The sequence below is a fragment of the Montipora foliosa genome, chromosome 3 (assembly GCF_036669935.1).
Source record: "Montipora foliosa isolate CH-2021 chromosome 3, ASM3666993v2, whole genome shotgun sequence".
NCBI classification, from domain to species: Eukaryota; Metazoa; Cnidaria; class Anthozoa; order Scleractinia; family Acroporidae; genus Montipora; species Montipora foliosa.
This window is the reverse complement of record NC_090871.1, coordinates 23,971,548-23,984,047: the sequence shown is the minus strand read 5'-3', so window position 1 is coordinate 23,984,047 and position 12,500 is coordinate 23,971,548. Positions and strand designations below refer to the sequence as shown.

Here is a 12,500-nt window from a genome sequence, read left to right as displayed (position 1 = left end):
AATTGAAAACTAGTCAACCAACGTCTATTTTTTCTTACCATTTTATTCTCTTCCTTTTCTCTGTGCGAACCTCCATTGAAAGTTACAGCTAAAGTGGAAGAGCACAGTTCAGTGTAGTAGGCTGATAATCCATGATCACCAATGCATCCAACTGAAATCGTGTAAATACTAGTAGTGTAACCATCACAGTTGCAGTCGTCATCTGTTAGACCACCATTACCGGTCGCCCAAACATAGATATTACCTTTACCTCCTCGACCCTACAAGTGTAAAATATTTAGTCTAAGACAGGAAACCATAATCAGAAGGCTACAACTCCAATACAAGGTCTATATAACGGCGTTTTCAAAGATCAAGAGTTTTCAAATAAGATTTGGCCTACACGGATGACCATTCTCAATCGCATGGCTACTAATTTCTCATGCAAGACTTGTGATTAGCTGGAAAGGTCTGGTTTCGCGGGAAAAATCAATCTAGAAATAAATGACGATGTTTCGAAGTCACCCTGGCTTCATTTTCAACGCAAAGAATTGTTCTTTAAATGCACTTAATTTATAATTTTTTGGGAAGCGTTGGCATTCTTAAATCGTTAACACGTATGAAAGTTACAATTTACTTGAAAATAAATAGCTAAGCAAGTTAAATTTGACGCTTCGAAAAAATGTAAATTAAGTCTACATGAACAATAACTCCTTGACTTGAAAATGACGTCAGGTTGACTTGGAAACATCGTTATTTATTTTCGCTAATTTTTATCATAACTTGTTTTTTTCTCCTTTCTAAATCTTTACTTGTTTTTCTAAGTCTTTACTGGGTTAAACTAGCTCACACATGAGATTTTATAGAAAACACTTAAGGAATATTATAAACTCAATCAACCTATCTGTACCTCGAATTTTATTCATAGGTCCTTTTGTTATATCTCATCACGCTTAATATGGAGCAATCTACCAGACCGAGTAAGATGAGCTTCCTCTATTGGCATCTTCAAAAATGTACTACGTGAAGTTAATCTAACTACCGACGCTCAGTGCTGCTGCAATCTATGTACTTCTTAACTTATTCGTACTTCTAGATCGTTAAATATCATTTTACTCTATTTTTAAATATTCATTATGTAATTAGTCTTGTTAATGTTATGTTTGTACAACTCATATTTTATCGTTACTCGGATCTAGAACTCATTAGTGCAACGTGGATAAATAAAGTACCTGCCTACCTACCTCCCAAACAAACAAAAAAACTAACCTGTCTATTTTCATTTTTTTTTCTTCCTTACCTTTAGTCGATAAAAAATTCCCTAAGTTCACTAATATGGTTCCTTCGATAACGAAAGTATAGCATTAGTTTTAGTCGTTAAAGCACAGTTAACTTTGCGCAAAACTGCACTAAACAGTTAAGAACAACTTGCTCTACCGCAAGACGAGGTACACTTTTTTTGCAACTTCACACGAAACTTTTAATGATGCATGTTTAAAAACAGTTAATGACATTTAATTGACTGCAAGGTCGAGTTCACAATACGTGGAGAAATAGGCTGTTGTAACTATTGAAAATGAAAAGCCGATACTCAGAAGATACTAATTATGTAGTGACTTTTACGTTCCAAGTCATTTGTTCTTTGTTCATTGTAATCCTCGAATTTACCTTCAAAGCCCCTTGCATAAGCGCCTCTTGGGCAAGCTTGCCGGGTTTGCCAAATGTTTTGCCGTCATCTTTGGGACCCCAGCAGTTGCTGTAAATGTCGATGTATTCGGACTGAAAACTCAGTGAACTTCCTTCCAACACGTCAGTCGCTTGACCGTCCAGCATTCTCACACCTAAAACATATAAGACGAACTTCTGTGTTTGCATTTAATTGATATCACTTTTCTGCTTCGATGAAAGGCGACCCAATCTCCTTCACTTGTGCCACCTAGTTCCTAAGAACATTTAAAGGTAGACTTTTTTTAAGTTAGCAATGCTTGACTTTAGATTGACGACGAATCATTGTTGTAACTGGAGTTGATAGTTGCTAAAATTAAGGAAACTGACCTCTATATGCATAGTTTCCATTTGCTAATAGTAAAATTGCGCGGTTTAACCGATTAGCCTCGTATCCTTGGTCTTACATTGAACACAAATCAGTTTGGTGTGATGAGCACTGCCTAATTATTTCAATTGTTTGGCTTGCTACCAACTCCGCCAACTGTGTGACTTCATAGCTCAATTGGTAGAGCATTGCACCGCATTGCAAAGGTCATGTGTTCGAATCCCGTCGGCGCCAATTGAATAGGGACCTTCAGATTCTAGGACGAGGACGAGAACAAGTACGAGTTTTGACTGTTGTTTTTAGTGAAAATACTAAGAAGATTTATACCCCGTACGATTAATCTTACTCTTTGTTAGCAGTATAGGTTGCTCAGTTATTCTTATTGCTGTTACCTGGGCCTTTTCGCTGATCGAAAAATGCCAAAACTGCTACCGTGTTGTTGACATGTCTTGACACGACGACATTTTTGCAAAACCTCGTAATAAAATGACGACGGTAACACGTTTTTCCCGCCAAAATGACGATGGTTTGTGCGCGCTCAATGTTTTTCTACGAGAAAATTTGGTACCCGCAGTCGTTCTCGTCCTAGAATCTGAAGGTCCCTAGTGTTTCAGGTGTCTACAAGAGAACATTGTTTACTAGTAAAATTGTCCAGATAAGAGCGAAGACCATTTCTCGCTTTCGACTAGTAATTACATTAATACTCAAATAAATTAATGAATACATAAACGAAGAAATGAACGAACGAGTTAATTGTCGGCCACTCCCCTCGGAGAGTCTTGAAGCAAATTGAGACAAACTAGTAGTGAACGTAACAGATTTAAGAATCCTAGCCAAAGGAACCATCTCAATTAAATCCTCAAACAAAGATTATAATATCGAGTCCTACCCCCAATATTAGCATCATACGCCACACCCACTCCGCATACACTGTTGTTAGCAACCGCTGCCACCTCTCCAGCACAACGTGTACCATGACTAGAGGGCAAAAATAATAATCACGTGATTAAAAATTATTCTTTCGCTTTTTAGTTCAAAGGCATGAAATAAATGTATTTATTAAAAAGTTGGTCATTGTAAAATGCAGTTCTAGAGTTTTGATTGGCTTATCCATCATGGTATATGAGTTATTATTAAATTTTCAACCGCGGATATTCCGTTTCTAGCTAATGTTAGCGTGAAAGAGAAATTTCAGGTAACTGCGATGATCCCGAAACATACTCAGGCAAGCCATTAAACAAATAAACACCTGTTAAAGTTGTACAGACATGAATCTTAAGACCAAACTATCCTTCAAGAAACAGCCCCGCCTATGACCAACTACAACGTCGTTTTATCAAAAAGAACACCGTTTGTATAACTTTATCGCAAGACGGTTTCTCACGGCGATCGTGCTACCCAGTCAGTCCTTACATAAGTAATGAACGCGAACCAAAATTCTTACAGGAAAGCTCGGTTTGTGAAAATACCTTGACAACATCGGCTAATGTCAAGAAATGCATGCAATTAGATTTAAGCCAAATTTTGCTATCCAACAAGAAATGTCCCTTTTAAGTTTGAGCATTTTCTGTCTCTTTCTAGCGGTAAGGTAGCTGTAAGGGTTAGCGCATTTTTTTTTTGTGACGATAAAAGCATCTGTTCATCTTTACTTGACGATCAGAGTTCAAGGGACACTTTGTGACGTTAATTATGCTGTATTCCCAGACGCGAGTGATGAAGAGCAAGGCGGGGACATTTTGTGTGCTTAGAGCGAGTTTCAATCCAGTGTCGTAAAACCAAAACCAAAGCAATTACTTTGGCCAATCAAAAAGGACGGAGACAATCCAGTAAATCAATCAAAACTCGAAGTAATTACACGTAGCCGAGTCAAAGCGCGGGAAAATGTGCAAGCGCGAGCCACGATTGTTTTTGGTTTCACTTCTGATTGGTTGAAAAAATAGCGCGAGAACTTTGAACCAATCACTGGGTGAAGTAAAGCAAAACCAAAGTAATTCGCTAATTACTTTCGACACTCAATTGAAAACCGCTCTATTGAAATCGTCGTGCATGTAATTACGTAAACTTCTGGAAATCACGACATGGTAAGGACACGGTGAGAGGATTAAAAGCTCCCGGTCCTAGGCTCAGGGCAAGGAAAGCGAAGAAGAGACAGGAGCAATTAAAGACACACAATAACAGAAAGTGGTGGACTTAGATTTAGAGCCAGAAACAAATTAAAGCAGTGCGGAGGGATTACGACAGGCGGTCGTCAGAAAGACCTCAATGATGCATCAGCAAGTGACCCTACCCCCCCCCCCCCCCCCCCTTCTTCCTCAGGCAACCTGGGGAAGGGCTGCTGTGTAAAAGAACAATTCTTCTACATGTCACTTATGTTCAGTAAGCATAAAAGCAAAACCCAAGCGCGGTAAAAACTTTAAAAATACCACAAAATGACACGAGATTATAAGATACAAACCAATTATCTGGATCGCTATCTCTTGGCTTTGGGTCAGCGTCCATATCATTGAAATCATAACTCGCTTTTTGATCCTACGCAAAAGAAAATTACTGTTTATTAACATACCTTAAATATAGAATCCTGTGGGTGACATCAGGATTGAGTTTATGAAGAAAAGACTACCCGGTCCGCTTATTAACCACTGGTTGTTGCATTTTATGTCTAAGAGCATGGATGTGTTATTTTATGATTAAATAGCACTAATTTTGGGATGGTACAAGGCACTTTTTTCTAGCAACGTATCTATGATTTCGTTGCAACACAAACTATAAGAAAAGATATCCCCTATAACAATCCTAACAACTCGTATTTCGGATAATGTTTTTACAATGCACCAAGGAAGGCTTCTCGCAACGTTGCAATGCTATGGTTTTTATACAATGTAACCTCTTTCACCTTGTTCAGCAACGTGTTTTGTCATCAGCAGCCGATTGAAGATTCCTGTGACCTTCAATGATCGAAAGCGTGACAAGTTTCAAGAAACTTTGCCAGGTGTACTAAACACCTGTCGAGCAACAATGTTTCCAAACGTTCCGATTCTTCTTCAACGTATTCGTGTATTTCACCTCGTTGTTGTTCGATTCACTTGAAGCTGGAGAGATTAGGTCAGGAAGACAACGTATAGTCATTAGCTGTAGTTTGACTTACAAAGTTATCTCTGAGATCAGGATGTGTGTGATCCACTCCGTCATCAAGAATGCTAACGACCACACCCCTTCCCGTTATGCCTTGCCGCCACACTGGCATGACATCGACGTCTACACCCGCTGGTCCAGTGGACTGTCCCTGATTTAACTAGGGGATGAATGAAACAGCACAGTTAAAATAAAATAAAGCAACTTTAACTTACAGATGAGGTTTTTGAAAAAATCGTGATGCTGAGCTTGAAGTGATATGGCAGTCACGAAATGAGACTAAAATCGATAGAAACTTGCACTCCCCCGTTAATTTCCTTGGTTAGCGCTAACCGTTAGTTAAGAGGTATCAAAACCTGTACGTTTCCATGGTATTTAACGCTGGTTAACGCTAACCAGGCTTCGAGCAACCGGTCCCTGGTTAATAAATTAAACTGCCAGCAAATATCGTCAAGAATGTCGAGTACCAAAGCTGACATTTCAAGAATTCAATTTTTGTATGAGCGAATAAGTAAATTTTCAGTTGAAGAGACTTCCGTATCTCCTTCTTTTGGAAAATTAGCTTTTTCAAACCTGGACTTTTCATCAGGCTTCTCTAAACTTAAAAAGTACCTCGGGGGAACTTTGCATATGAAGGGGCAGGGATGCGTTGCCAGGCTTTTTTTGACCCCTAAAAGAGACCATATTAAGAACATATTTAAGATATATTTTTATGTTTCTGTTTGTGCAACTCTAAACGATCGAGACCATCACGGATACATATGGTTTGCACATGATAGCGTTATGCTCAGAACACCCTAAGGGAGACCAAAATCCGAAATTTACACCCCTAGGCGAGAGATCGACGCTCAAAATATCTTTTTTTTTTTTGTTTTCGAGGCCAACTTTCTCAACGTAATGCCCAAACAGGAGGCTCGGTACATTGTTCTATGACGTTGACCTTGCTACAAGTTAACGCATTATTAGGGAGCTAAACTAAATCAAAAGCTTATTTCACCACGGAGTGCATTTCACAAAGAAGTGCTCTCCCATGGAGAAGTGTGTAACAACTACGATTGCAAATAAAAATAGTAGAATAACAATCTATAGATAAAAATCTAATTTACCTAAAAGTCCAAAAAAATAATTTACCTACAACTTGAAATAATCTAAGGTAAAATGTCTTACAGCATAACCTACTTCATTAATTAAATATTAGAATAATTACTTCCTTAATTAGTTAATTAATTATAATTAATTGATTTAACCTATGCAAGAAAATTGTTCGAACTAAAGCACAAGGCGTTTTTTGAGCCACGAACGGCAGCCCGGCGGATATGAGTTGTTTCACTTTGCAACTGGTCTTAAACTACCACATTTATATTGCTAAGTATCTTTTCATGATCAAATACGATTGGTTTAAAAATCTCAAAGAGACTACTATTCGGGCATGCGCAGAAATGTTCACTTTCGGTCTCCGTCCGTGGCTCGGAACCGTCTCGTATTTTAAGCTCCCTGTTGGTTAATGAGGCCTGAGTTGTGATCAACGGTGCCGTTCACATTGGTCGCATTTCAAAGCCCTACGGCTGTTCATGTATGGAACGCTAACGTTAAAACGTTCATGAGCAATTTTTGACTTTTATATTCATCTGCCAGAATTGACTTCCTTCCGCAAAGCGGTACCATAGTTTTGAGTTCTGAGCACCTTTCTCGCACGTGTGACTGTCTGCTCATTGCGAAGCTCTTCTTTAAATTAACACAACTCATTCGTCAATCCCCAACCCTTCGGGGTAAGAAAGAAGAGCCAGAAAACCAAGCAGAAAATTTGAAAGTAAAGCAGAAATTGCGGAGATTTTACACTCACAAGGTACCACTGGTCTCTGAATTTGGGATCACTTGGTATACCATCCTTCCTCTTTCTTTCCAAAACGTGCTGGTGTTCCGCCCACACTACCTACAGGAAATAAGCAATGGCGCTTGATTTCTTGGCACTTAATGACTAAGCTTCTAGCCACGACAATGTAAGCTGGATTAGTCTGTTAACAGCATCCACTCGTTCAGTCATGCGTCATGCTAGCACACCCATTGACTCGAAAAGCCTGGCGTCATTGGTTTGATATCATGGAACTATAATAGAGATATGCTAAGGGTGCCGTTTCTTTTTTCTTCTTTCGGGCGGAGGGTGAAGGGGAAGGTGAAAAGGGAAGTGGGAGGGGAAGGTGGCGAGCTCACAACTGAAGAGCTTTAATCTGGATATTTTAGCGAGGTTCAGCTCTTGCGCGCTGCCATCGTTTCTTCTATTTAACTCAAACCAGATCAAACATTGGTTTTTGTAGAGAGGCGAAAACCAAAGTACCCGGAGAAAAACCTCGCGGGGGAAAGTAGATAACCAACAAAATCAACCCACATATATACACCTTTTTCCAAAATGGCCGTCATTTAAATATTCTTCTGTTTTTATTCAAATTAGCCCTTGATACCTCGTTCTTAAGAATAAAATTCAAAAGAATATTTTATCTTGAACGAGGCAACAAGGGCCAATTTGTATGGGCATAAATCAGCGGCCATTTTGGAATATAAAGGTGTATAAGACGCTTGAACCCGGGCCACATAGTAAATTGGTGGGAGGTGGGTGACCTGTGCCACACCTGCTCCCCCAAAAGGCAATAGACCATATTCGTATTCTCAGTATTGGACTGGAACTAGCATGCAATGGAGGCTAATGCGGGGGAATCTTTTCAAATGCAAATACTTTTTAATATATTCCCCCGCATGAGCCTCCATTGCAAGCTAGTTCCAGTCCAATACTGAGAATACGAATATGGTCTATTATAAATTGAGCCACAACGGGTTGTGAGAATCTGACTTTGTGTCCAGCAGACATCATAGTAGCAGCAGCAACGTACATTATTGTGTTTACGATTACGTAAACACAGTGATGTTGCTGCTGCTGCTACTGTTGTAAAGACCTGTATGATGTCTGCTGGACACAAAGTCAGACTCTCACAACCAGTTGTAATCGAAAATTTTCAGTCGTTAGTTTTGTTTAAACAAGAAAAATAACCTTTTGTTTTCGAAACGTTTTTTCTTATTATTAATAAAAAATATCACCTCATCCTCAGATAACAGGAGCCTTGTCTTTTCGTGAATATACCTCTTCTGTCTTAATCCTGTACTTTCATGTTTAAAATGATAATAACCATTAAGAGATCCAACCTGAAAAAAAAAACGACAATTACGGCAATCACGTTTTTTTTTTCTTGTGATCAATGCAATTGTTAACTGATTATACTTAACAGATCATGTATCTCATTTTTGTACTTACTTTACTATGATTTCCATTATTTAAGGCCTTCGGCCCCGGGGTTGTACCCCCTTATATGGGCTATATGTAGCCCCAAAGGGTATGGTTTTTTAGCCGTTTTGGTCTGAAATCGGGTATGGTTTGTGCACGCAAGTCTTGAAATGGGTATGATTTTTAGAAGCTACGTTTTCATCGTTAGGCGATAAGACCGTCAAAAAAAGCCCTTCTCAAATTGTAACAGCTAAAATAGGTTTGAAATAGCGTATCAAAGTTTTCGTCAGGTGTGAAAGTAGGGTAGGGAATATCGTACACTTTAATTTGGTCTGAAATAGGATAAGGGTTTCAAGAAGCGTGACGCACCCAATATTTCTAGGAATACTTTCCCACCACTAACCCCCCCCCCCCCCCCCCTCCCGGGGCCTTCGGCAGTAAATTCTAACTTGGTCTGTTGGCCGGCGTTTACTTTAAAACCGGCGTAAAACCAGGCTGCTTCAAAATGTATATTTCTGTCATTTTTAAAGCTGATTTAGATCTCCAATCTCGGTAAGACTCAAGGGCAGTTTTAGATTTTTTGCTTTAGGTTTTCCACGTCGTTTTTATCAAAATACTGCTTGCCATTTTTATTTCCTTTAGCCGCTCTTAGCAGCAAGGACTTGGTTGCCAAAGTAATTTAATAGGCGAGCTCATACTGAGGAATTCTACTGGGGTCCACTATAGGCCTTCCGTACAACAGACCTCAAGTCAACTTGAGACTTACTCGATGGCTAAGCGCCCTATATACGTGTTTTGATCTGTTCAAGTACGCAATCCAGGAGAATAAAACTAGACTTGAGATCGTCCTTCGGCTTTTCTCAAGATACCTCGTTTCTAAGGTTACAAAAAGTAAGACAATTCAACTCAAATTAACCTCGTTCACGTTTAAGGTAGAACTTAAGTATGAACCCGCCTACTGACTCGACAGAGTACACTTTGGGATAAAATTTTGCTGCTCTTGTCCAATCAGAATCGAGTTTTCTTGTCAGTGAATGTATCACAAGGCTTCGTATGTAGAGACTTGAAAACTCCAAACCATGCAAGAGCCTGGAATGAATTAAAGAAAACTACAATTTGTTTTGACGTGATTGACTCACTCGAAATATAAACAAATTTGATTGAATGGAAACCATTATTTTGTTCTTTTGTTTTGTGTCAGCAACTTTACATCTGAGAAACGTTACAGCACTCAGCAAAAGGAAACTAAATTAGGTCGGACGAGACAGGGACGATGAAAATCGTGTTTCAGTCTCGCAGTGCCAAAGCCCTCCTGAAAGAGTTGTTGTAAACTCTTACTTTATTTTTCTAAACAACATGATCACAAATAACATCCGCTTTGAAGCAATTCTTTCTGTGAAGAGGTCGTCAATTTACAAATGGCATTACATTATTTCTGGATTCTTACATCCATTGCAAAGGAGTATCAAAATGATTGCAAAATTGTCTGTATTCACTGGCTTTGCTATCGGCTCAGAAAGACGTCAATTAAGTGAAAAACAATCAAACAATTTCGCGAGTTTTAAAATCTCCGGCGGTTAATTACCACCAGTTGTATCATTAGCAACGGCGCATTTTGTGTAATAATCATAGGACCACTACCGGATTTTTACACAAATGGCGCCGAAGACAATGCAGGTTATGGCTTGACAGCAAAGCGCAGCCTTAACTTAAGGAGATGCCCAAATACTACAAGCAATCTGGATTATTGGTGTTTAAATCTTCAAGCCAGAGCACCCGCAGGCCAATAACATAAAGATTACCACCTTGCATACCTGACCATAGTTTATAAATCCATGTTTTTTAGCAATCCTATCCGCAACTTTAATTTCCGCGGGATCAAGTTGAACAGCCCAGGAATTCGTAAACATGAGCTCGCCATTTTCACTCTTAAGCGCATCCTCAAATTTATGAAGTTGTTCCCATTCTCGGCGCGTAAGCTTCGGCGCCGATTTTGGAGTCTGTTTTCCGTGTTTACGTAATCTCCGCGGAGGTTTCCCAAGAAGGACGGCGATTTCCGAGGACAGAAAAAACAACGTGATGTAAAAATGCCATCGCACTAGTTTCATTTTTTACTTTTTTGGCAAAATAGTTATAGAAATCGAGGCTAAATTTGTTGAATAAATTCATGAACGGTCCACCTACTTAAGCAGTCTGATGCACATAACAAATCATGGCAGGCAGCAGGTTGTGGGTTGTGTTCGGGCAAACGCTTCGCTGAATTCTACTGTTCGTTTTCCTCACGCTCAACAAAAAACTGTACCGGAAACCACTTTGAAAGTCTCTGCATGAGTTTAAGGAAAGAAAAACTCTCTTGCCTCAAGGCGATTTGGAGGTTTTTCGGTTTCAACAGCGAGAGTAAGAGTTTTGGGTGCAACGACATCAAGAATTGATCTGGCAAAAGTTTCGGCAAATTTATATCGAGCTGGTTGTAATTTCCAAAGTGCCGGGTAAACAGCTTATTTGTAGAAGAGATTTGAGGAGAAAAAGAGTTCACACAAGAAAAACGTAACAAATTTGGTCACTTTGATTCACATATTTCTCTAAAAGTGATAAGTTGTCTCTCCAAATTAGCAAATCACAAGAACATCTCAAATCTCCATCTTCGTAGCGGATTTGTAATCCATCGAAGTGCATCATGATGTGAATGGTCTTTTTCGCTTGCCACTTTAATTAAGATATACATGTTTTTGACTGGACAAAAAACGAACAAACTTTATATTTCAAGTAGGCACTGTCAATCCCTAAAGAATCAGTGAACGCTTTTCATCGTCAGTCTATTTATTCGTGTATTCATGTCACCATGGTTCCACCAATGGCAAAGCACCTCCATACCCTATATATACCTCTTACTAACCGAGCTCGAGGTTCGAACTGTAAGTTACAGACCGAGTATTTTCCCGTTCATTTATGGGCCAAGCACGCAGCGCGCGGGCCATAAATCAAAGGGAAAAAAACAAGGATCCATAACTTACAGTATTGACCAAGAAAACGAGGTTAGTAAGATATTTATTGTATCCCTGAGGTTAATCCGGCGCGCGGGCAAGGAACCTACAAGATTGCCGTGTCAAAATCCGAAAAAGTAAATCTTCTTGGCTGTTTGAAATAGTTGCTTGCAAGATTCAAACAGTTTAACAAGTTTATGTAACAGAAACGACATGAAAAACTTGCTGGATAATGTTTTATCGAAATTTTAAATTTAGCGGACCGTACAGAGGGCCGTACTGTAGAATACGGCCAGCTAATTTAGCCAATCACAGCGGGTGTACTATCAGAGAGATGATAACCACTAACAGCGAACAATTCCCGTTAATTCACGCTGACAAAGGACTAACGCTCGAAACGTCCGCTCACAAATCTTTCTTGCGGTGATTAATTCCCCTTTAATCAACTCGTTTGTTGTTAGAGCAGTCTTCGAATGACTGTCGAAAGTAATCACGCGATTTCAATTGCTACGCTTTGTGATTGGTTTAAAAATCTCCCGGCAGTTTATCAACCAATGAGAAGGAAAACCAAAACAAATCGCAACTCGCACGCGCGATTTTTCCCGCGCTTTGAGCAATTTACATGAAGTTAATTCGAATTTTGATTGGTTCATTGCGCCGTTTGCACCGGCTGAGATGGTCGAAGTAATTGCTTTGGTATTTGTTACGACACCCAATTGAAAACGAATCAGTTACTTTCAACATTCACTTGAACTTAAAACAATTACGATGATACCAGCTTGCACCACAAGTGTTCTCACTTCAAAATGATTGACATCCTTCAGCGCGCCACACCATCCAATCAGAAGTCACGAAAAGCTTTCATCTCTTTGTGATTATAGACATATCCAACAATTTACCAAAAGGGGAAAAACGAATGTCCTACCATACAACGCTGTTTCCAGTTTGTCTGGAACCAGCGTTGTCTTTTTATCTTTCGGCGTGTGTAGTAGGCCAGAAAATAGCATTTGAAACACAACAGCGTCAAGGAACTAGGTGAAAGAAGGCGTGGTGGACAATCGGACCACTAAAGAAAATT

At 39.4% G+C, this 12,500-nt stretch overlaps 1 protein-coding gene across 1 annotated transcript in view; it reads right to left on the bottom strand.

The window, feature by feature from the left end:
• The window catches only part of LOC137997118 (PC3-like endoprotease variant B), a 25,038-nt gene extending 14,452 nt beyond the window's left edge, over positions 1–10,586 (bottom strand). Inside the window, exons 1-8 of the mRNA XM_068842904.1 lie at positions 10,253–10,586; positions 8,255–8,359; positions 7,008–7,097; positions 5,178–5,324; positions 4,488–4,561; positions 2,922–3,010; positions 1,648–1,820; positions 39–260 (exon numbers count right to left, since the gene is read on the bottom strand). Of these exons, the coding sequence (XP_068699005.1) occupies positions 39–260; positions 1,648–1,820; positions 2,922–3,010; positions 4,488–4,561; positions 5,178–5,324; positions 7,008–7,097; positions 8,255–8,359; positions 10,253–10,546 (1,194 nt within the window). The 5' untranslated portion in view covers positions 10,547–10,586. The remainder of the gene's footprint in view (positions 1–38; positions 261–1,647; positions 1,821–2,921; positions 3,011–4,487; positions 4,562–5,177; positions 5,325–7,007; positions 7,098–8,254; positions 8,360–10,252) is intronic.
• Positions 10,587–12,500: the final 1,914 nt, after the last annotated feature.